Here is a 25,451-nt window from a genome sequence, read left to right as displayed (position 1 = left end):
GTCCCCCACAGGACTCTAGGGGAACAACGGCAAACCCCAATATAATCTTGGATCCAGAGGTTCGACTGATAGAGGATAAATGGTCCTAAAATCAGGGGCTGATTGGAGAACACAAAGTCATGGTATAAACAGTGGTGGGTTTCTCTTGTGGGCATAACAAAGAAGAAACGCCCTTACCTTTGAGCCCCTTTCCAAAGGAAGGAAAGGGGGTATGCACACACATATACACGCACACACACACACACACACACACACACACACACACACACACACACACACACACACACACACACACACACACACACACACCCACACACACACACACACACACACACACACACACACACACACACACACACACACACACACACACACTCACACACACTAACACACACAAACAGTGTTGAGATATCATTTAGATCATTTATTTACACCACAATAGATAGTATAATGTCTCATCTACTGTCTCAATACAATAGAACCGATACAGTATCAACATATATAGAGTAGGCTGCCTGCTATTGTACTAGCATATCCTCACATCTTAAAGCTTAACACACACACCGGCACCAAAGCGGCACGTCAAAAAGAACGCCACCATTATTTTGGGCGTAGGTAGCCCACATCGGCCCCGCTAGGCTTCACGCCACTGTTCTCTTCCCTAGTGTCGCCTGAAAAAAACGCTTTTTTAAAGCTGTTTGGTACATCCCGGCTTGATACAAGTTCCTGCACATATGGAGATTGTTGATGTAAACAAAGTGCCCGACAGAACATAAAGTAACTATGAATTAATGTGACTATCGTTGTAAGCACAAACAGAGGATCATGGGCATCAGGGCCATATACGTATGTAGTCATAAAACAACTGGTATAACGTTATGGTAGCCTATAGCGACTTTGTTGATCTGCTTCTTTCAAAACATATCGGTTCAGCACGCTGCTTCCTATGGGTGCTAGGGGCGACTTTTGACGCGTGTGAAATGCGTGTGTCCGGCTTCAGCCTCTGTTCATGAGCGGTCTTCACGTGGTCCAGGTCTGACTCTTAGGAGGGTCCTGATGCCTCTGATTACTTGAGGTCGACTCTGTTGTATCCTATGTACTTAGAATAGAATACATATTCTGTGTATTTAAATGTAATTCAATGTATTTTAATGGATATGCAAAGCACTTTGAGCATCTGACTGAAAGTATTATTATTATTATATAACAATACCATTGATTATTATAATTATGAGTCACAATCAACACTGTTGGTTGTGACTCAATACTTAAATGCTCAAATTGAAGTATAGTATACAGGCCTAAAGAGAGACAGACAGGCCCATAGAGGCCTGCAGGACAGACAGACAGGCCCGCAGAGATGGACCTAGGACGGGACAGACCACCCTGTAGCCAGTGTCATCAGGGACCCCTGTAGTCTGTTTTAGGGACCCCCCCCGGGTCCGTGTGGGAGCAGGTCCCCCTGACAGCAGGGTCGCAGGCACGCCGTGAACTCTGGGTATTTACAGGGGAACGACAGCTTTGGGGGCGCCGAGGGGGGGTGGCGGGGGTGGAAGTCCACGCACGGTTTCCCTGGGAGGTAGTGCGGGAGGAACGGGGGGGCGTGGAAGCTGGGGTACGGATAAAGGACGTACCCCCCGAACGGAGACACGCCCACCAGACCCTGCGGACAAAGACGCACAGACGACCACAACAACAGCCTGATCATAATATGAATATTAGTAATTATTATTATAATAATATTACCGTTTTATTTCTGTAACTGTCATTATTGTCATACCTAAATCACCACCAATGTTATTTTTACTGATTGCAATTTTTATAAATTTTTCATATCAATACTCGGATTAATAATACTTATTATAATAATATAACCATTATATTTCCATAATCATCAGTATTGTCATACCTAAATCGCTATCAATGTAGCCTTTATAGATTCATGTTTTTATTGTAAATACTGTACCAGCGCCTGGTGCTGGAAGGGAAGAGGGAGGCCCACTCTGGCGGCGGTCCTGACGTGGTGAGACGGGGGGCCGCGGTCCAGGGCGGTCCCTCCGTAGGGCGTCACACTGCGGGGGGCCGTGGGGCGGCCCTTCAGCGGGGCCTGGTGCCCGCCCACCTGGCCAGGGGGGCCCGTCTCCCCGCCCCCGTCTCTGCCACTGGGGGGGCTCGGTCCGTCTGGGGGACACCCGGACCCCCTCGAGGGGCGGTCGCGCCCTGCTTTGATTTCTCTCCCGGTCACAAAGCATCTGTGGGGGTCTCCCGGCGTCCACACGCGTCCTTCAGCGGTCCTGTTGACCCCGGGCCCTGGCTCGCCGGCGCCTTCCTCCTCCGTCCCTGCGCCGGTAGGGGGCTCCGGGGTCCGGGTGTCGGAGGGGCGGTCTCTCGGAACACAGGGCGGTTCCAGGGGACCACGCGCCGCGTCCTCTCCGTGGTCCTCAGAGCCGGCTCCGGGGTCGCTGTCGCTGTCCCGCTGCGCTGGAAGGACAGGACATGAGTTCGTGAGACAAGGGGTTCATATCTGAACACATCCCGGTCTGCTCACACCAGAGAGAGGAGAGAGAGGAGAGAGGGGACGACAGGAGGAGGGGACGACAGGAGAGAAGGGACGACAGGAGGAGGGGACGACAGGAGGAGGGGACGACAGGAGGAGGGGACGACAGGAGGAGGGGACGACAGGAGGAGGGGACGACAGGAGAGAGGGGACGACAGGAGGAGGGGACGACAGGAGGAGGGGACGACAGGAGAGAGGGGACGACAGGAGGAGGGGACGACAGGAGAGAAGGGACGACAGGAGGAGGGGACGACAGGAGGAGGGGACGACAGGAGGAGGGGACGACAGGAGGAGGGGACGACAGGAGAGAGGGGACGACAGGAGGAGGGGACGACAGGAGGAGGGGACGACAGGAGGAGGGGACGACAGGAGGAGGGGACGACAGGAGAGAAGGGACGACAGGAGGAGGGGACGACAGGAGGAGGGGACGACAGGAGGAGGGGACGACAGGAGGAGGGGACGACAGGAGAGAAGGGACGACAGGAGGAGGGGACGACAGGAGGAGGGGACGACAGGAGGAGGGGACGACAGGAGAGAGGGGACGACAGGAGGAGGGGACGACAGGAGGAGGGGACGACAGGAGGAGGGGACGACAGGAGAGAAGGGACGACAGGAGGAGGGGACGACAGGAGGAGGGGACGACAGGAGGAGGGGACGACAGGAGGAGGGGACGACAGGAGGAGGGGACGACAGGAGAGAGGGGACGACAGGAGGAGGGGACGACAGGAGGAGGGGACGACAGGAGGAGGGGACGACAGGAGAGAGGGGACGACAGGAGAGAGGGGACGACAGGAGGAGGGGATGACAGGAGGAGGGGACGACAGGAGGAGGGGACGACAGGAGGAGGGGACGACAGGAGAGAGGGGACGACAGGAGGAGGGGACGACAGGAGAGAGGGGACGACAGGAGGAGGGGACGACAGGAGGAGGGGACGACAGGAGGGGACGACAGCAGGCCGTACCCGGGGATGTGGAGGAACGGGGATATCCCCGTGGTGAATCCTTGACCCGCTTCCCCTGGTTTCTGTTCCTCCTCGTCTCTGAGGTCCTCTGGGATGAAGGCTGCAGTTTCCTTAGGTGAAAGAAAACGGGAAAGTTCTGAAACGTTTTCAGAAATTTAAATATTGCTCTACTGTTTGACAAGATTCACTCATGACAGGGTTAGTTATAATATAAATCAGCTTAAAATACTTTAATTTAATTGTCTACAATCTTGCTGTAATGCATCAATAACAAACGGCTCTGTAACCACATTTGAAGCACCATATATTTGACAAATGGGTGGGCAATGGCATACATATGATAATCAATTCAAATCGTTTTAAAGAGAAGGTAGTAAAACAGAACCCTGCCTCTTCTCTCTGCGACCGTTCCCCGTCTCCCGGAAGCCTTTGGCAAAGGGGTTGTTGTCTATCTTAAGCTGAGTCACCTGAAGAAGACAACATGTTGGGATCCTTCTCATACAATTTCAAATGAACAAGTCTTTGTCTATCAAACCCTGATCAGAGTATATCTTTGTTGTTATAATTATAACATATGATATAAATGAACTGGTCTACTTTCAAGTTGGTGAGATAGTCTTCTACCCAATAACCTTTGGTTTACTCGCTAAGGTTATAAGCCTGCTTGTTACCTTGTCATTCTGGTAGGCTGTCACCGCGATGAACTCGGTCTCAGAGAAGATGCAGGTTTTAAAGGTGCTGTATGGAAGCTTCTGGATGTCATTGGCCTTCACCACGTGAAACCTTGGTTGATATTTGTGCATTGAATTGAGAATGGTCTGAAAAAGAAAAAAGAAAACCCAAGTTTAATATACAAATGTATTTCTAATATTTACTAATCTTATGTCATTAAATTGTGCCCTTTTAGAGCTGCAATGCAAATGTATAAAAGCTCAAGTAATTACATCAGGGTGCAAGCTCTGGTGACATAAGAAAAACATCAACACTTAGCTACCTATTCCTGGACTTAACGTAATGTTATGTAATGTTTTAACAGCCTGACGTACAAAGCCGTGCTTGTCCGAGATGTTGTTGGTTAGTTTGAGTTTGTTGAAGTTGACCGTCTTGGCCATCCAGTGGTCCCCCGAGGCGGGACTGTCCGGGTGGAGGTACATGCGTCTGGGCATCTCCGGGTCGGCCTTTCCCGCGACCATCCAGTGGCCGTTATGGAACTTGTACCTGAAGTCATCTGTCGCCACGATATCCATCAGCAGGATGTACTGAGCTTGCTTGTTAAGACCAGAACACTTGACTTTGAACGGCGGGAACATGCGCCTGGAAGGCATACAAACGTAAAATCACTGAAATTAACGCGTAAAGATCTGAACGGTGACGGTTTGAGTTGAGCGTCTTTCCATATTTACCTCCCAGATTTAGTGATGACCATCTCTGTGCCGTGTGTGTGGAACTGTCTCCAGAGCTCCTTTGCTTCCAAGTGAACTTTGGGTTCCTCGTCCTCCAACCCCTCTGTCTCCAACACGTCGCGCGGCCTGGGGGTCGTGCCCAAAACGGACGGCTGTGGTTTCAGCGTCGTTTGGCAAAGAAGGTGTTCCATTCTGGGCTGATGGCGCGCGACAGGCGATCCGATGGACCCACGTGACGTTAGCGTGGTGGGCGGGAAGAGAGGGTACCCCCCCAGTACCGACCCGAGGGACACGTCCGCCACTCCATTCATAGAAAAGCCATGCGTAAAGTCGCCAGAGACGCACTGATCCAAGCGGTTGTGCATGACTTTGCGCCTCGCTATGGCTTTAATTGGAGTGAAGTCATAATGGTGCAAATTAATTTAACTCGAATTAAAAGCTTACTCTGCATCTTTCAGCTCATCAGCAAGCACTACACGAGGCCACCGATTGTAGTTCTCCACGAGGGCAGAAGTGTTGCCGTAGTGCGTCCCTACCGTGAACCTGCGCGCCTCTGATGCTCCGCTGGTGTTTGGTCTCCGCTGGCGCCCGGGGGGAGCTGGCTCTGGTCTGCTCGGACTCAGGGTTTTACACTCAGCAGTGGGAGGGGCAGACACACAACATCTATTAAGAGGACAGGACGTGTAATAATGCACAATAATGTTCATCACCAGCCACGCATTGCTCAGGTTTGTAAATGTGTATTAAAGTAGTTGGTTTTGAGTTTGTTTAATTGTCGTTCAAATTAAAATAATTTACACAATACAGTCACACAAGACGACATGCTGTACAACTGAAGAAAGAAGTGTAATTTTGTTTGTGTTGTGGGTGTGCAAGTTTATGCCCATCAGCAACAAGAGAAAAGTATAAAGAATCTTGATACAGTGTACAGTATTTCAATGTACTGTGACATCTAATTGTCACAGTACATTGAAATACAATCCTTCTTTATCTCAAACCTTACCAAATGTAATATGTGTGCATATGAGTTCACTGAGGCCACCTCCATACCCCCCATGCCCCATGGGGGGTAACAGGTGAGGGTATACTGGGCCCTAGCATCAGCTGCAGGTAGCACATTACAAACATTTAACCTTTTAACAACCAGGTAAAAGAAGACATTTTACAAGACGTGTTCAGAAGTGTGTGTATGTGTGTGCATGTATGTTTGGTTGTGTGTGTGTGTGTGTGTGTGTGTGTGTGTGTGTGTGTGTGTGTGTGTGTGTGTGTGTGTGTGTGTGTGTGTGTGTGTGTGTGTGTGTGTGTGCGTGTTTGTGTGTGTGTGGTGTGTGTGTGTGTGTGTGTGTGTGTGTGTGTGTGTGTGTGTGTGTGTGTGTGTGTGTGACTGTGTGTCTGTGTTTGTGTGTATGTGTGTGTGTGTGTGTGATTGCATTTCCGTGTGTGCATTTTTGTTTGTGTGCGTGTGTGTTTATGTGTGTGTGTGTGTGTACGTGTGCGTTTGTGTGTGTGGTTGTGTCCATGTGTGCGTGTATGTGTGTGTCTATGCGTGTGTGTGTGTGTGTGTGTGTGTGTGTGTGTGTGTGTGTGTGTGTGTGTGTGTGTGTGTGTGTGTGTGTGTGTGTGTGTGTGTGTGTGTGTGCGTGCGGACCGTCCCTCACACCTGGGCTATTTGGACAGGACAGGTAGTGGGTAGGTGAGAGCAAACATCTCAGGCCTCTGGAGGTGGGAGGAATGTCGTTTAGTGGTGGAGTGGAGGTGCTAAAGGAGAGGAGGGGCGGGGCCACAGGAGAGGAGGGGGCGGGGCTAAAGGAGGTGAGGGGCGGTGCTCGTTTCAATCCCCAATGTCCACAATCAACCTGTGAGCGTGGGTGTATGTGTAAGTATGTGTGTGTTTGTGTGTATGTGTCTGTGTTTGTATGTGTGGGTGTGTGTGTGTGTGTGTGTGTGTGTGTGTATGTATGTGTCAGTGTTTGTATGTGCGCGTGTGTGTGTGTGTGTGCGTGTGTGTGTGTGTATGTGTCCGTGTTTGTATGTGCGCGTGTGTGTGTGTGTGTGCGTGTGTGTGTGTGTGTATGTGTCCGTGTTTGTATGTGCGCTTGTGTGTGTGTGTGCGTGCGTGTGTGTGTGTGTGTGTGTGTGTGTGTGTGTGTGTGTGTGCGTGTGTGTGTGTGTGTGTGTGTGTGTGTGTGTGTGTATGTCTGTGTGTGTATGTGTGTGATTCACAGGGTGATGCAAAGTATTCCTCACATTTTCCAGCCCTCAGATCCTTCTAGAAGGTGTGAGTCTGAGTGGACGAGGGTCTGGAGGAGGGGTGAGAACACTACACAACGCTCCATGTTTGGGAACCTCGGAAAACACTTCAGAAACACGTTTGAAGAATCAGGGAACCCCTTCATTTGTCTTTCAAACCATCGTTTTGAGAGGTGGTTATGAAGACGTATTACATGTTGACCGAGCCACTGTTGCTGCAGTTTTATTGAATATTGAACATTTTATCGTGATATTATGTACAGTTCCTAGACATCATGTTACTCCACTCACCATGCCAGAGTTGAATGTCGAATAAACGTACACGTGTTGGATATCTGTTGGAGAGCAGAGCTGTAACTTTAGAAGAGGTCACATTTGACCGGGTCGGGTAAGAGAACAGACAGGCAATGAGACAATAACTCCAGTGCTAAGGCAGGGGGGGGGAAACCCTAGGGAGATCGTGCCGCCTGCTCAGTAGAATTCATGAATTGTCATGAATTGTAAATAGGCTTCGTACTGTAGACCTGATATTATTTTTTAGTAAGATCATAAAGTTATCAGCTGATATCTAGTTTGGACCAAGCCTCTATGACTGCTGTATTGTACTGCAGTGGGAAGAAAGCGTGACACCCTGTTTTCTATTTTATGACTGAATGAGTGAATTCTCCCTCTCATAAATGCCTGTGCAGACGCACACACATCGATGGAGTGAATAAACTAGCGACTGTAATCTGACCCGAATGACATAGTTAACGTTATTATAGTCCATAAAAACTTGAAACGTAAGCAAGTTCTGTCAATATTTCATTGCACGCAACAATGAATGAATGAAGAAAGGGAATACATCAAAATTGTTTACTGTTACTTTGACAGAAAACTTGAATCGAGAGGTTGGTTCATGCGGAGAAAAACAGCAACTGAAACAACAACTGTCTAAACGCAAACGGAGGCCATGAATCTTATTTGTGAGCGGGTCGGGAATGAGGAAGCCGTTTGAGCTAAGGAGCAGAAGACTCCAGAAATCAATGTTCACACATTAGAACAATGAGCTTATGGAGAGATGACTGGATCGAAGAGGAACGCGCTGTAAAAAGCCTTCTGACTGCAGTGTGTCGAGTGATGACTTGATGTCTTCTGGTGTGTTTCCACGGGTGCATCTTAAACAACCTTTTAGAACGTAAGCAAAGCACCGTCGAGAGAACAATCAATTACCCCAGGACAGAGTAAGGAGGTTTAATATGAGGACAAAAAGGATATGGGTGTTTCGTTTGTAAATACACAACAGGAAATACTCAAAATGTATTTTATAAATTGTGTTTTTAAAAAAAACTAACCTGATTTATCTTTACAGATTTATATGTTTCGGGATGTATATAGATCTTTTTTACACATCATAAGCATGGTGTTACAACAAGTCATGAATATTCAACAGTATTTAAATATAAGATATGTTTTTTTATTGAATATAGCTTTTGTTGTTTCAATAGCTGATTACTAACTAGATTATTAAGAATACAAATAGCACCATGTCATTATGAATACTAATTATTAACTTATGTGATTAGTTTAACATATTAATGATAACTACTTGACAAATATACTTTTCTGAATGACTTTAATCAAAACACGTTCTATTTTTAGTTACAATCTCAAATGAGTTTACCTTTCAATTTTAATTTGATTGCTGGTCTTGAGGAAATAACGGTCATCTGACTCAAACAAACATTTAATCATTAAGTGAATGTGTTAGAGAGAGGAGTGCAAAGTGCTGCGTTACAGCACCACGCCATCACCCTAAAAGTCCCCGTGGACAGATTATAGCAGGCTATTAATCCATCTCTTCTCACTTCCAGCTGAGCTGATTTAGACACTTTCCACTACAAGTTGCAGCACTATTTTGTTTAATGTAGAGGCTGGCAGACACACGCTAATTTTGTGAAGTAGCTTTTCACTGCCTGACACGTCAATCGTTGATTCAGGCAAAGTTTATAGGAGGAATGTGTTGAAGGCCCAGACAACAGCTTGCATTGTCTGCTACAGTCGTCAGCCATTTTAGTTATTATGTTTTATATCAAACCCACAATGCATCACCACTCTTTATGTAATGCATATGTATACGTTGTTACATCCTGGCTCAATGGTGTGCATAAACAAGAGGGAAACCACCATTCAGCAAAGATGAACATTCCTCTTTGCTGCATATTATTGGCAGTTATCTATTTTCTTCAAATACTGTACGCATTCGACAGGATTTTCCATCTGGATTAATAAAGCATTATCTTATCTTATTCAACTTCGCATAATAGTATAGAGTTATAAACAAATATGTATAAACGTGCAAATATAAATGAATGAATCAATAATTTGATGAATCTTTGGGATGATGTCGATGATCAAACTGTTTTCTGAACAACGAGTCGTTGAACAGCCACGTTGGTGGTTGAGACGTCGATGGAGGAAGTGGCCTAAGGACCCAGCCCTAATGGCTCACATTCCCTCGGAAATGAGCTCTTCAATTAGTCGCGTCTTTCCGCAGGTCAGCACTGCGAGTGGGTGGGTGGGTGGGTCGTTGTTTGTGGTTGGGGGGGGGGGGGGGGGGAGAGACTGCCCCATTAAAGACCGTCTGACACGGCCAGGCGTCATATCTCACCCACAGATCGACCGGCCATACCCCCCGCAGTAGCGTGAGTATTTATGTTCGGAGGTGTTTGTGTCTGTGCCTGATGCGCGCAGTGTTGGGGCTCGAACTCTGCAGTCTCTTGAGTGCACGGATGGGTTCCACGATGAGGAACCTGCAGACATGATGAGACAAACTGTGGATAAGATGGTTCAGACGATATGTGAATTGATGTGAAACTTGAAAACTGAAACATATGCGTAAGCCAATCCAGCATTTGCCATGAAATAAACGCTCGGTTTACCCATCATCCTAGTCAGTTGACCTCAGCATTCCATTATGTATCTGATCTCACAAAATGTGTGAACCTCTTCCACAAATCTCACTATTTCTATAGACCTAAGCAGAATATTTCTTTCATTTGCTTTGTTCATTAGAAAACGGCAATGGCCATATGTTTTATGCCCTACAGCATGCATCACCACCAGACAATAAAACGTCTGTTTGTGTGAATCATTGTAGCAATATCAGTGGATGAGGTTTAGTTATTTCTGTTCGTTTCATAGTAGACTTGTCGTTGACAATTTGTTTTATATCGATATAGTGATATCATTATATCAAATATATGGACAGATAGTGATTTGTATAAAGTGTATTGCTACACAATTAGTCTGCTTAACTACACATCACATCACGCAACACAACCATCATTATTATTTTATTTATATAATCTTATATAATCAGTCCAATGTGCTATTCCATCAACGAAACAACTGACAACAAATACTTCTTTGGTAAAAATCGGGTCGGTTTTAGGCTATTACCAATTCACACTGGAGTCTGGAATCAATAAATTCATCTTCTTCAAAATCGAATGAATATGAAATAGTAAATGTGGGCGGAGCCTAGCAAGCTGTCCAATGGTAGACATGGGCTGGCCGTAGAAGGCTGTCCAATAAGAAAACGTGGGCGGAGTTTGGCGGATTATCCAATAGTAAATCTGGGCGGAGATTATCTTCAAAATGGCGGACGCCGTGACCAAAGTCTACCGATCACTGCCTTCGGATTCACTGGTTTACCTGAAAACTCTCAGTAAATCGGTATGTTTGTTACTGGTTTTGTGTGTCCTGCTGGGCAGCTCGTCCGCCGACAATGTGTACGAGATGGAGGAGTTCCTGAAGCGGGAGTACTCGCTGACCAAGCCCTACCAAGGTAGTGATCATCACCGACACCCTCACTGACACCCCAATTGACACCCTCTCTAATCCCGTTTTACTCCGTGACTAGAGCTTCAATGACGACATAATGACCAGTTTACCATCAGTTCACAGCTATTTATGTTGTGTACGTTGAGATGACAAGACAATACAAATAATACCAGACACACCACCTTACAGTTACCACATAAGACAAGACCAATCATACGAGACAGACACACCACCTTAAAGTGACAAGACAAGGCCTTAAAGGTACCAGAACATACAACACCAATAATACAAGACCGACCACCTTAAAGGTACCTGAACGTACAAGACCAATAATAAAAGACACCACCCTAAAGTTACAAGACAGACCACCCTAAAGTTGTAGGAAACGATTAGGAAAACGTGGACATTATTAATAGGGAATCCTACAGACTATTCATAGTGATTAGACATTTCCCACACAGCAGGCTGAGGTATCACTGTGTTGTATAAATAAATTACATTATTCTTCAGCAATTATGTATTGAAAGGAATCAATAACTATTCCGTGCACGACATGGAATAGACGGGAGAGGGAGAGATGCCTGTAAAGAGAAGCTTCTGGAATCAGTGTTGATATTCAATGTGAGGATTCTGCTGTCTGCAGGGCTGGGTTCCTCAAGTTCGTCTCACTGGGACCTGATGGGCAACGCCATGGTGACCCCAGACCACGTGAGGTTGACCCCTGACCTGCAGAGCCGACAGGGGGCGGTTTGGAGTCGAATCGTAAGTCCCCGATGTGTCACAGCAGATGAGTTCCCCGTATCACACATGAACGCGTCGTAGCTCAACAGACTGAAGCTCACCAACCGGTGAACGCAGGGGACGGCATCTGGGTCAGGAGGTGGAGCGGGTTGGGCTGGTGACCGGGAGCAGGGCCGCTGGACTGCGGGGGAAACCTGGACAGTTGTGGGGGGGCTACCAGCCTATAGTGCTAGGAGTCGCACACTGCTGCTAGGCCATGTCCCCCCCCCTGTCAACAATTGTTCTCTACCCAACCCCCCCCCCCCCCCCCCGTCAACAATTTAGCGCAGGGGGCTGGTAGGGGGAATTCGGCGGGGGGGGGGGGGCATCAGTACCTCTTGTATACAGGGCCCAGGATTTGGTTCCACAGCCCTGACGGTTGCTAGTTCGATCCCCGGCTCCTCTTAGCTGAGTGTCGAGGTGTCCCTGAGCAAACATCTCACCCTGACTGCTCCCGACGAGCTGGCTGTCGCCTTGCGTGGCTGACACCACCGTCGGTGTGTGAATGTGTGCATGAATGGGTGAAGGTTAGGCAGTATTGTAAAGCGCTTCGAGTGGCCGCTAGTTAGAAAAGGTGCTGTATGAATGCAGTCCATTTAGCATTAACCATTAGCTCTTGGCCTCCCAGCCCTGCTACCTCAGGGATTGGGAGCTGCAGGTCCAGTTCAAGGTCCACGGCGAGGGGAAGAAGAACTTCCATGGCGACGGTGTGGCCTTCTGGCTCACCAAAGAGCGCATGCAGAATGGTAAGGGCCGGTTCACCTAGACTCTCCATAGCCTCCACCTTTGACCCCACAACCCTCTTACGCACTTATTGTGTGTTTGTACGTCCTGGCACTTTACAATAGTACTTAGCATTGTGTAGCGCCTTATCCTACCTATCTTTGTTGTATACAGGGAATGGGTTATCCTAGTGATTGTTAGTGCTTGGCACTTGTTTCTATGAACATCCTTACTGTACCGACAGCGTATATATTATTGAATATTGATGCTCGTTCTTCTGACAAATATTAATATGTTTATATTTTATAATAATATACTGATGATAATATATACAAATACTTGGGCTGGGCGATTAATCGAATTTCGATCTCGATTCGATTTTGTAGGTCAAAAACGACAAATAAACTAATATAATCTATTTTTTTTTTTTTTTAATTATTATTATTTGATACATATCTGCTGGATACATATCTTTACATTATTTTAGATTTGAACATTTTCTTTTTTAAGTGTTTTCGGGAGAGACATGCTGAGTAAATTCATCATGTTTTCAAACTCAAAAATAATCGTTTGAATAATCGTGATTTCAATATTGACCAAAATAATCGTGATTATGATTTTTTTTTTCATAATCGAGCAGCCCTAACAATACTTAATGTAGGGGTCGCTTTGGATAAAAGCGTCTGCTAAATGTAACGATAAATGTGTAGCTGGTAGCTCGAGCTGCCAGCTACAGCCGCCTTGAGAGCTTCTAGAACGTTCTGAACCTTTCTTCCCCAGGCCCGGTGTTCGGCAACATGAACCATTTCACCGGACTGGGGGTCTTTGTGGACACGTACACCAACGAGGACAAGAACCGCGAGGTGACGCACGCACGCACACACACTGTACACATGCACTTTACACACACTCTTAATAAACACGCATCTGTGCGCACACTTTTGTGTCACTAACGATGTCGGTCGATTTCTTCAGTATTTCACGTTTGATACGGCTGTTGGTATCTTGATATATTGGAACTGCAGATATAATCTCTTCCCTATTTTATACCAATATTATTAATCCCTTAACCTGTATCGGTCGTTCACTAGTGTATGCACACTACTCCACCTTATAGTATGGAGAGTGAGTACAAATGTTCACGAGTGTCTGCTAACTCCAGGTAAGTCCATCATGGCTAATGAGTATACATGCTCCCTAGTGCATAATCACCACTTGAGGTAGCTCCACCATGATGGAATGTGAGCGTATATGCAGAGTGTTGTTTATGGTCTTCACTGTGTCCTCCTCTCTCTGCTGCCCTGGACATGCAGAAGAGACAGACAGGAACTCAGGTAGCCTTTAGCCCTACCATCACTACCCTTTTACATCATCTCTGGGCCTACTGTTTTTCCATCCTGATGATCTGGTCAATACTTTGAACGGGAAAATGTATCTCCTACATATCTGTGTGTGTATTTAATCCTGCCTACGGATGTCACGGAACCAGAACTGTTTTATCACGACAGTAAAACCCCGGGTTAGGGGCTAACCAAAACCGTATCCACGATCCATGCAAGGTTCTCATCTGGTTTTGTCTGTCTGTCTGTCTGTCTGTCTGTCGCTCTGTCTGTCTGGTCTTGTCTGTCGGTCGCTCTGTAACTCTCTGTACTCTCGGGGGGGGGTGTCTTGTCTGTCTGTCTGTCGCTCTGTACTCTGTCTGTCTGTCTGTCTGTCTGTCTGTCTGTCTGTCTGTCTGTCTGTCTGTCGCTCTGTCGCTCTGTCGCTCTGTCTGTCTGTCGCTCTGTCTGTCTGCGTGTCGCTCTGTACTCTGTCTGTCTGTCTGTCTGTCTGTCGCTCTGTCCTCTCTGTCCGTCCCCTAGCGCGTGTACCCGTATGTGTCGGCCATGCTGGGTAACGGGACGCTGAGCTACGACCACGAGCGCGACGGGCGGCCCACCGAGATTGGCGGCTGCACGGCCATGGTGCGTAACGTGAACCACGACACCTTCCTGCTCATCAGATACATCAGGAGCCGGCTCACGGTAGGTCGCCGCTGCTACGACGCTACCACGGGGGGCTACCGCTAGGACGCTACCACGGGGGGGCTACCGCTAGGACGCTACCACGGGGGGGTACCGCTAGGACGCATACCACGGGGGGGGTACCTATTTATTTACCGCTAGGACGCTACCACGGGGGGCTACCGCTAGGACGCTACCACAGGAGATACCGCTAGGATGCTACTGCTAACATGCTTCTGCTAGGGGGCTATCGTTAGGCGCTACCGTTAGGCGCTAACGCTAGGATGCCACCGCTAGGACGCTACCACTAGGGGGCTACACTAGCGCTAAGGCAAGTGTTAGGTTTGTAGACTGACTCACCTCCGACTGACTCACCCCTGACTGACTCACCCCCTCCTCCTGTGTGTCTGCCTCTCTCCCCGGGTCTCCAGATCATGACGGACGTGGACGGCCACCGCGAATGGCGGGACTGTGCGGACATCTCGGGCGTGCGGCTGCCCCTGGGCTTCTACTTTGGGGCGACGTCTATCACCGGAGATCTCTCAGGTACATGAAGACCTCTTCCTCCCTCCCCACCATGTCAGTGAGAAGGTAGGGGTTAGACGGTACATATCCAGGTCATTGAGGAGTAGGTAGGGGTTAGACGGTACACATCCAGGTCATTGAGGAGTAGGTAGGGGTTAGACGGTACATATCCAGGTCATTGAGGACCAGGTAGGGTTAGACGGTACATATCCAGGTCATTGAGGACCAGGTAGGGGTTAGACGGTACATATCCAGGTCATTGAGGACCAGGTAGGGGTTAGACGGTACATATCCAGGTCATTGAGGACCAGGTAGGGGTTAGACGGTACATATCCAGGTCATTGAGGACCAGGTAGGGGTTAGGCAGTAGATACACTTGGTCTAAAAACCAACTGCCATAAACCCTGACATAAAATTCGGATGTTGTTTTTTCCCCCCGCCCTTGCAGACAACCATGACCTGATCTCCATGAAACTGTACGAGCTGACGGTGGACAAGACGAAGGAGGAGCTGGAGCAGGAGGAAGAGGAGGAGGTGACCGTCCCCAGAGTGGACAACATGCAGCAGTTCATAGGTAACAACTCATTGGCCAATATACCTGCCGCACCAAGTTGATCTGCAGACAGTTGAACTATTATCCTGAGACCAAACGCACACTGTTCAACGTTAGGCAAATTACTCGTCTAAGGTTAAATGAAACTCTTTGAGCTCCGTGATTCATATAAATGACTGAAACTGTTCTTGTATTGTTATACTTTGGATGAAGAATGATGACGGTGGTGACGTTGGTGACAGTTTGAGGCCTCGGCAGATGTGAGGCCAGTTTCTGTCTGAGACTAGTGAGACTAGTTAAAAGAGTAAGACTTCTGAAACGAGTGAGACTAGTGAAAGAGTAAGACTACTGAAACGAGTGAGACTAGTTAAAGAGTAAGACTTCTGAAACGAGTGAGACTAGTTAAAGAGTAAGACTACTGAAACGAGTGAGACTAGTGACGGGTTCACTGACGCGCTCCTAGCTGATGCGTTCCCTGCAGTGGAGCGAGGACAGGAAGTGGTCTCCTCGTGACGCCGTGTGCTTCCTGTGTTGCAGTGGTGGAGCCGGAGGAGGGGATGAGTGGCGTGCAGTATGCGGTGACGGCGTTGTTCTCCCTGATGGGCCTGGGGGTGCTAGCGGCCATCGGCCTCATGGCCTACGGACGCTGGAAGGAGAAGAGCCGCAAGAGATTCTACTGAACACACACTTGCACATTATCACAGACAAACAGACACACGCAGTCATATGATCTCACACACACGCACACACGCATAAACACACTGACACACTCGCACATACACACAATCATATAATCACTGACACACTCGCACATAATCCAACACACACTCACACACATAAACATGCACACTCACACATAAACACGCACACTCACACACACCCATTCACACTCGCACACAATCAGTCAGTTTCAGGCTCAGACACGCACACATTGTCACACACACTTGCATGCACGTACACATACATACATACACACACAGACAATGACTGTACACCACTATGGTCGAGGAGGGGGGAGGGAGGAAGAGGGGAGAGTTGGAAAGGGAGATGGGGAGGGGGGGGGGAGCAGCAGGAGGTTCCATGGGAGGGAGGGAGAGAGAGATACTGTTAGCTACTGTGAATAATGACCTGTAAGCATCTCATTGGACGTAGCCATATTTGCACTGAGGCCATAAACCGCCCGGTATAGCACACGCTATGCACACAAATGATACTAATATCACAACAATGATCCAGCACTTAACAACCGTGGAGCGGCTTGGGGCTTTGGGACGAGCCAGAGCTCTCCACTGCCACTAGGGAGAGACGGTGGTGCGGGCGAGTTCCATTACTAGTGCCTACGGCGGTCTGCTGACTATTCTTACTGCACAGGTCGTGTTCAGTTGAACATGGGGATGTTTCGTCCACGCTCCCTGGGCTGCTCATCGGGTACTTCGGTGGAAGGTTAAAGTCGTCTTTGGGAAGTTTTGGACAAACAAGACTTGTACTCTGAAGACAACCCTTCCTTGTTCCTGTTTTGAAATTGTTGTACTTGTGACTTGTGAGGAGCTGTGGTGATGAGTTTGACCTGTGGAAATGAATAAAATGTGTTTTTTGCCCCTTATGGGCAGTGCCTTAATCAAGATCTGTCTTCATTGAGTGGAATACTTAAATATTCCATTAAGACTTTACTAAGGCAAAGGCTTTTTCTTTATCCCTCCATTTTTATATTTTTTTCAAATCCAGATAATGGGAGTCAACAAACTTTAGTTTTCACTTAAAATATAAAAAATGTTAAATGAAAAGATGTTAACATCTAGCTGTGTCCAATATTACTGTTTGTGGACATGTCTGCATTGTGTCTACATGTGTTGGCGTCAAGACATCAGGGTCAAACCGGATCTCACTAGAAGTTGGATGGGTTATGTTTATGTGGAACATCTTTCCGGTTATGGTTCTTTCATGGCGGTCTGAAACTCAATCCATAACTGCGCCATTTCGAGACGGAAAGATACAATGTGATTAAAAAAAATAATGACTAAAAACAAAAAAGGTTTTTGAGGCAGCACTTATGATCAAATACAAAATGGAAATGTATGTATTGCAATCAAACCTTTATTGTAGCCTATCAGCAATGACGTTATCTGGGACGTTTGTGTTCACTTTTCTAGCTGTTATCCAGTGAGACCGGCGGCAGTCTGCCTGGAGAAGCACTAATCTTATTCATTGGTTGTTTGTTGTAATTTCCTGTTGATTTCCTGTTTAGTGTAATAGTTTACATACTTAACAAATCGCCATCTACAATCTCCTTTTATTCCCAGACTTGTTACTATGAGTCAGATCGGTCGGTGAATCATCACCCACGTTGTGTAATTGTACAACAGATTATTGGTAATAAGGTCATGGCAGTGAATGTGTTCATGCTGCTTAGGTCCATGTTTTTTTATCTGTTGTTAGTATCATCTTTGGGCCAACCAAAGTGAAAACAAGAACTTTTCATGCTGGGATTACAATAAAAGTCACTAGGGTGAAGTGGTGTGTAGCTGTTTGTTTTCTTGGTATTGTACCTATATCCTTAGCGTTCCCTAACATTAACCTCTTCTCTGGGGCCCTTGTAAAACAATAGATTTGTGTGTTAACCATCTCTTCATTCACTCAATAGGGGCAAACTAGCGCAATATGCTAAAGATATATGGGTTAGCATATGGGTTCGCTTCCCACTCAACTAGCACCATATGCTAGAGCCATGTACTATTCTTCTAGAAACCAAACTACTTATTCCAGCAGCTGCTAGTGCGGTACAACAGGCTATACTTCTATAGAATACTAGACAGTCTTTTAGTGGCCGATAGTCTCGTATCAGCTCGCTCCTGTCCCCTTGCCCCACACTCCTCCACCTTAGGTTCAAGTTATTTTATTTGTCAAATGCACAACAGAACAGGCAAGCAGTCATAGCTGGCAACGAAATGTTTGTTGACATGATTGCTTGCCTGTGATGTTGTGGTCATCTGGTGAACAACATGCAGAGGAACACTTTAAATTCCCATCTCCCTATTGGTCAGGTTGAGACAGAGACTGCCTCTACCAACAGCTCCCTGTGTCTCCTCCTGCTTGTACCTGGGGGTAGGTGTATCTGTACACAGCTGGGTCCCTACCTGTAAACAGGTGAGCTTTTACCTGCACACAGGTGAGTCTACCTGAGCACAGGAACCACCTCAGCGCCACCAGCCCCCGGTCTGTCGGACCCTCTTCGCCCACCGGAGTTCTGCGTCAGTAAGTGAGTGTCGATTTTCTAGTACTGTCCAGTTGTTTTATGGTGGGATGTAATTACATTTGAGAGGTGGGATATTTTTAAGAGTAACATTAAGATAAACCATACATTTAGATTTGGCTTGGCTTGGTGTGTGGTTTAATAAAATGACTTTAATCATAAACTTAATTGTTTATAAGACATTTCTGAACTACAGCAGCTGATTGATGTGAAGAGAAATGGGAGCTTTAATGTTGATGAGCTAAAGAAGAGCTACTTTGTGATGAGTGTTGTCAGGGCCACTGGCATCAGGCTCAGTGTTGTCACACCAAACACACGCGTCCTTAAGGCTGTCTTGCTCACCCCAGGCCACATCACCCTGGGGCAGACAGGCGTCTGGTGTAGTGGTCGGGGGTTTGATTCCCAGCCCAACGGTTACGGGTTTACGTTAACATTTAGGGCATTTAGCAGATTAGGGTTTGATTCCCCAATGTCAGCAGGCTACCCGTTGGTTGCCTAGCTCCAGATGCCTCCTAGCTCCTAGCTCTTCTGAAGGACACTTCACCTTGGGTCTGCTAAATGACTGGTGAGAAGTAGCACTCCAAAAGGCTTGTTTGAGTGAAACCCTCTCTGCTCCTGTTCGGCAGCGAGGGCCGCGAGCGAAACGGGCAGAATGGATCACAATCAGGCGGACTTCCTGAAGAGTCTCATTGGTCTCCTCAACTTCCTCTGCTGGGTGCGTTCCATACTCACACTTCACATCACCTTCTCAACGCACACACTGGGAACCAGTCGCCTCTCGACGCACACACTGGGAACCAGTCACCTCTCAACGCACACAGACTGGGAACCAGTCACCTCTCAACACACAAACACTGAGAACCAGTCAACTCTCAACGCACACAAACTGGGAACCAGTCACCTCTCAACACACACACTGGGAACCAGTCACCTCTCAACGCACACAGACTGGGAACCAGTCGCCTCTCAACACACGAACACTGGGAACCAGTCACCTCTCAACGCACACAGACTGGGAACCAGTAACCTCTCAACACACACACACTGGGAACCAGTCACCTCTCAACGCACACAGACTGGGAACCAGTCACCTCTCAATGCACACACACTGTGTTGTGTTGTGTTGCCTCCAGCTGTGTTGTGTAACAGATGTGTTGTGTTGCCTCCAAGTGTGTTTGTTGTGTAACAGGTGTGTTGTGTTGGGTAACAGGTGTGTTTTGTTACTGTTGTGTTGTGTGTCCAGGGGTTCGTGGTGTAACAGGCGTGTTGCGTTGTGTGTCCAGGTGTGCGCTGTGTTCGTGGTGTAACAGGTGTGTTGTGTTGTGTGTCCAGGTGTGCGCTGTGTTCGTTGTGTAACAGGTGCTTTGTGTTGTGTTGCGTGTCCAGGTGTGCGCAGTGTTCGTGGTGTAACAGGTGTGTTGTGTTGCGTGTCCAGGTGTGCGCAGTGTTCGTGGTGTAACAGGTGTGTTGTGTTGTGTGTCCAGGTGTGCGCGGTGTTCGTGGTGTAACAGGTGCGTTGTGTTGTGTTGCGTGTCCAGGTGTGCGCGGTGTTCGTGGTGTAACAGGTGCTTTGTGTTGTGTTGCGTGTCCAGGTGTGTTGTGTTGTGTGTCCAGGTGTGCGCTGTGTTCGTGGTGTAACAGGTGCGTTGTGTTGTGTGTCCAGGTGCGTTGTGTTGCGTGTCCAGGTGTGCGCGGTGTTCGTGGTGTAACAGGTGCGTTGTGTTGTGTTGTGTGTCCAGGTGTGCGCGGTGTTCGTGGTGTAACAGGTGCGTTGTGTTGTGTTGTGTGTCCAGGTGTGCGCGGTGTTCGTGGTGTAACAGGTGCGTTGTGTTGTGTTGTGTGTCCAGGTGTGCGCGGTGTCGTGGTGTAACAGGTGCGTTGTGTTGTGTTGTGTGTCCAGGTGTGCGCGGTGTTCGTGGTGTAACAGGTGCGTTGTGTTGTGTTGTGTGTCCAGGTGTGCGCGGTGTTCGTGGTGTAACAGGTGCGTTGTGTTGTGTTGTGTGTCCAGGTGTGCGCGGTGTTCGTGGTGTAACAGGTGCGTTGTGTTGTGTTGTGTGTCCAGGTGTGCGCGGTGTTCGTGGTGTAACAGGTGCGTTGTGTTGTGTTGTGTGTCCAGGTGTGCGCGGTGTTCGTGGTGTAACAGGTGCGTTGTGTTGTGTTGTGTGTCCAGGTGTGCGCGGTGTTCGTGGTGGGCTTCGGGGAGTTCCAGAGGATGAACTCCCTGTTCGGGGCCGTGGTGCCCGGCTTCCTGCCCATCTACCCCACCAACACGCTGATCGCCACCGGCACCATCGCCTGCTGCGTGTGCTACGTGGGCGTGCTGGGGGCCATGAAGGAGAACCGCTGCATGCTCATCATGGTGGGGGGCCACGCAGCCACACACACACACACACACACACACACACACACACACACACACACACACACACACACACACACACACACACACACACATTTTCATACCTGTCAATCTCAAAATGCAAAGAAGTTTGTCAGCATAAATTTGTTAAAGTATCATAATTAACTCTAGCCATACACCTAAACATACCCATACCATTATTTTACATATATTGCTGTACATGACCATATAATTACTTCATTCATATTCATATAGCTGCTAAATTACTGTGTTTTTCTCCCGTTTAAAAAACGAATGCCTTGTGGTTCTTGTAGTTCTACCTCCTGCTCTTCATCCTGATACTGGTGGAGTTGGCCATGGGCATCTTGTTCATGGTCTACGTCACAAAGGTACTTCTCTGTGTGATTCAACATTGATTCAAAATTGCCCAATTTTTTTTTAATTGATTGATTAAATATGTATTAAAATGATTGATTAAGGAAATTTAAAAAAATTGGGACTTTTGGAGACATTAACCCGAGGGCGACTTAAATATTTTTTTTGAAAACGGTAGAATTTTTATAAGGGAGTGCAGTACTGCGTAGTCGCCATGAGAGGGCGCTAGAGTGTTAGAGTTCAAATGAGTTGCGATGCTCTGAGGTGTGACAGGGGGGGGCTTTCCTCCCTGCAGCTTGACAGCTACCTGGAGAGCGACCTGATGGGCAGTCTAGAGGCGCTGAGGACCGCCCAGCCGGACACCAACAAGACCCTCCGTGACGACTTTGACGCCCTCCATTACCTGGTGGGCGGGAAACCCCATGCACAGACATAGATATGCATATAGACGCGCACGCACGCACGCACGCACGCACGCACGCACGCACGCACGCACGCACGCACGCACGCACAGTAGACGGACACACAGACGCACACACACAGACGCACACACACAGACGCACACACACTCTTGGATATGGATGCATGAATGTACGCACGCGCGCGCACACACACACACACACACACACACACACACACACACACACACACACACACACACACACAAATAAAAAAAAACACAGGTTTCACTATAAACGTCCATTCATCGTTAGAGGGAACTGATTCTTGAGGTTTTTATTTTTGTAACCCATGGATCTTCCATGCAAATGCAATTTGTTTTTCATGCTTTGTGTTAGATTTCAGCCTACTGCTACTCATAATACTCCTTATAATGTGTACTACAACTACAATGCAACACACACACACACACACACACACACACACACACACACACACACACACACACACACACACACACACACACACACACACACACACACGCGCGCAAATGCACATGCACACACCAAACAGATTAGATGAAGCAGCAGAAATGGCGAGTCCGGAGCAATCCGATGAGCATTTGCTGTAGCATCCGGCAGATGTTCCAGAGCCTTTGCAACCAAGCAAATTAAAATTATGTTGGAAGTATATCAGGGCCTTGAATGGGCAGTTCAACCATTTAACACATTAAGGCCAAGTGAAAACTGCTCAGAAAAATCCAAATTCTTTGACATATAGCAACCTTTCTTTTTACAGTAACGCAAATATTTACTTTTATTATAGAGTGATACAGTTACTAACTCAGTTACTTTTTGGAACAAGTAGTGAGTAACTTTAACTAATTACTTTTTAAAAGTAACGTTCCCAACACGTCTACTGCTACCTACAATACATCTCATCATAATGTGTACTAGTACTACAATACAACCCATCATAATGTCTACTGCTACAATACATTTCATCATAATGTGTAGTACTACAATACAACACATCATAATGTCAACTGCTAATACATCTCATCATAATGTGTACAACTCATCATAATGGGTGCTAGTATTACAATACAACTTACCATAATTCGGACTACTACAATACAACTCATCATAATGTGTACTAGTACTACAATACTATACAACTCATCTTTGTACATATTCAACACTTCTACAGTGTTAGTCTGACAGCAGGAGGAAGCATTGCTTTATCCTCCAGGCTGCCCACACATATGCTGACATAATGAAGCATACTCTATAAATATGTGTAGAACATCTGTGTAATGAATCCATATATGGGCTTTAAACCGGACAGTTCCAGTGCTGTGGAGTCCGCGGGGAGGCCGACTGGGAGGGAAACGCGCCGGTCTCATGCTGCAGTCAGGAAGAGTGTGACAGCGCCCCCTTCGACACCTGGTCAGAGGTAGGTACTACACTCAGTGCCTCCGAATCAAAGACGCGTCAATGAATCACATAGGGCTTCTCGACCTATGGTTACCTGTTCTTCGGTAGTACAATGGAAATGTATTACAACTCAATGGAATTGCTGATGTATTTCACTGAATATTTAGATATTTTAACTGAAAATGTAAACTATTTCCGTGGCTAGCTGTTGGGTCCAACAGTTAAAAAAGCAACTGTAGGACCGTTAAGAATCAAGTGTTTATTAATAGGCATTACAAGACTCATAGTTCTCAAACAGTTTTAAACATTTAGGCTAATTATTGTGTAAAAGTTAAGCCAATAGTAAAAATCGAAATCTATAATTCTAAGAAATCTTATGAAGAGAATGTGAGCTAGTGTGTGTGTGTGTGTGTGTGTGTGTGTGTGTGTGTGTGTGTGTGTGTGTGTGTGTGTGTGTGTGTGTGTGTGTGTGTGTGTGTCTCCTGCGGTGGATGTGAACTAGTGTGTGCCTTCTGAGGTGGATGTGAACTAGTGTGTGTCTGTCTTCTGATGAGGATGTGATATAGTGTGTCTCTTCTGAGGAGGATGTGAACCCGTGTGTATCTCAGGACTATCTTCTGAGGAGGATGTGAACCAGTGTGTATCTCAGGACTATCTTCTGAGGAGGATGTGAGCTAATAATAGTGTGGCTCCCTTCTGAGGTGGATGTGAGCTAGTGTGGGTCTCTTCTGAGGTGGATGTGAACTGCTTGTCTCTCAGGGCTGTCTCCAGAAGCTGAGGAACTGGTTCTCTCACAACTTCCGCAGTACGGGCGCAGGCGTGATCGCTCTCGCAATCCTGAAGGTGGGTTCTGTTAATCTGATTTATTCATTCAATCAATTAAGTTTTCACAATAAACGCTTCAGTCCCTGGCTTCCCGTTTACATTTCTCGGGGAGATAGCCAATATTGTTCGAACAAATTATAATGAATTCAACCAATTTCCTGTTATCATGTTTCTCTTATAGGTTGTTATAATCATGTTATTAATCAACAAAGTTAAAAAGAATCATGTTAAGAATGAACTGCAGTGTTCCTAATTCATATACAGTATGATGGAAATGGTCTGATTTCCCTTGTTTCTCTTTGCAGCTGGTTTGCATGTGTGTTACAGTTCCCCTGCTCGTCCTTCTCAGACGGAACCGTCTGGGGTACATCTGAATAACTTAGTAGGGGTTGGGGAGTTGGACTTGTACCCCTATCTGTCCCTCAGGGACATTATTCCCTGCAAGTCAAGTTACAGCCTCGGTTCAATGCCAAAACTGATCGATAATGATAACATGAATGAATGTAAATAGTATAATAGTTTTAGCAAGCAAGTCTTTTCTAGTGAGACTAATTGATGCGCAAATGTTTTTCTGACCTTCCTTAAGCCCATGAGCAAGCACCAGCCTACTTGTACTCTAAATGAGAAACCTTTGATAAAAACAGGTTGCTAATGCTTTCCTATTACAGTATTATGTAGAGATTGTAATGTGTGGGCATCTGTCTTTAGTTATGTGGTTATATTAACTATCTTTCACTTTATCACAACTTATTAGTGTTTCCTTTCATGACATGGCAAAATGACGTCCTATAAAAATGATCTGTCTCTCACTATGTTAGTCATAGTGTATTTATAGATGTTCGGCCCTGCTAATATATGCTAAGCTAACAAGGCTAATCAGTGTGGTATATTGTGTATCAGGATCAGAATAAAGCTCAGGTCCGTGGAGGACATCAAGTCAAGTGTGTGTTGAATCTCCTCCTAGCTGACCTATGATGTACTCCACACTGCGGTTAAACAATCATTATTTTAAACATACTTCACTGGGCGGAACAGTGATGTGCGTTTACACTCGTTTAACTTAAATCCACATTGAGGTCCCCTCAATCCACTTCCTCCAGAGGTTCACGGCCCAGAGATCTGTGATGACGTTGGGTGTCGAAATAGAAAGGCAAAGTATTCTGCCTGGTTTGTGTTGAAAATGTCAATTCTGGACACATTTATTGTCTGTGGCTATATAAGAATAAG

At 46.9% G+C, this 25,451-nt stretch overlaps 3 protein-coding genes across 4 annotated transcripts; 2 read left to right on the top strand and 1 right to left on the bottom strand.

Moving 5' to 3' along the window:
* Positions 1-1,423: 1,423 nt before the first annotated feature.
* Positions 1,424-5,112, bottom strand: tbx3b (T-box transcription factor 3b). The gene is made up of 7 exons (XM_056602850.1): positions 4,922-5,112; positions 4,565-4,832; positions 4,190-4,336; positions 3,904-3,985; positions 3,475-3,618; positions 1,967-2,481; positions 1,424-1,663 (listed from the first exon to the last, which is right to left on the bottom strand). The coding sequence occupies exons 1-7, from the start codon at positions 5,110-5,112 to the stop codon at positions 1,424-1,426; spliced, it is 1,587 nt and encodes a 528-aa protein (XP_056458825.1).
* A 5,687-nt stretch (positions 5,113-10,799) lies between these two features.
* On the top strand, positions 10,800-16,588 carry lman2lb (lectin, mannose-binding 2-like b). The gene is made up of 8 exons (XM_056602549.1): positions 10,800-11,000; positions 11,640-11,758; positions 12,405-12,522; positions 13,280-13,362; positions 14,362-14,523; positions 14,934-15,048; positions 15,476-15,601; positions 16,118-16,588. The coding sequence occupies exons 1-8, from the start codon at positions 10,811-10,813 to the stop codon at positions 16,258-16,260; spliced, it is 1,056 nt and encodes a 351-aa protein (XP_056458524.1). The 5' UTR covers positions 10,800-10,810; the 3' UTR covers positions 16,261-16,588.
* A 2,082-nt stretch (positions 16,589-18,670) lies between these two features.
* LOC130392120 (leukocyte surface antigen CD53-like) lies at positions 18,671-25,408 on the top strand. Of its 2 annotated transcripts, none has more exons than XM_056602561.1 (8): positions 18,671-18,832; positions 19,457-19,545; positions 21,001-21,189; positions 21,504-21,578; positions 21,860-21,970; positions 23,311-23,418; positions 24,159-24,242; positions 24,530-25,408. In XM_056602561.1, exons 2-8 carry the CDS (start codon positions 19,483-19,485, stop codon positions 24,596-24,598), a joined length of 699 nt encoding a protein of 232 aa, XP_056458536.1. In that variant the 5' UTR covers positions 18,671-18,832; positions 19,457-19,482; the 3' UTR covers positions 24,599-25,408. The 2 variants fall into 2 exon arrangements, with proteins under 2 accessions (XP_056458536.1, XP_056458535.1); XM_056602560.1 differs by having other exon boundaries at positions 18,672-18,836.
* The last annotated feature ends 43 nt before the right edge of the window (positions 25,409-25,451 follow it).

The sequence above is a fragment of the Gadus chalcogrammus genome, chromosome 11 (assembly GCF_026213295.1).
Source record: "Gadus chalcogrammus isolate NIFS_2021 chromosome 11, NIFS_Gcha_1.0, whole genome shotgun sequence".
Taxonomy (NCBI): domain Eukaryota; kingdom Metazoa; phylum Chordata; class Actinopteri; order Gadiformes; family Gadidae; genus Gadus; species Gadus chalcogrammus.
This window is presented reverse-complemented; position numbering and strand designations above follow the sequence as displayed.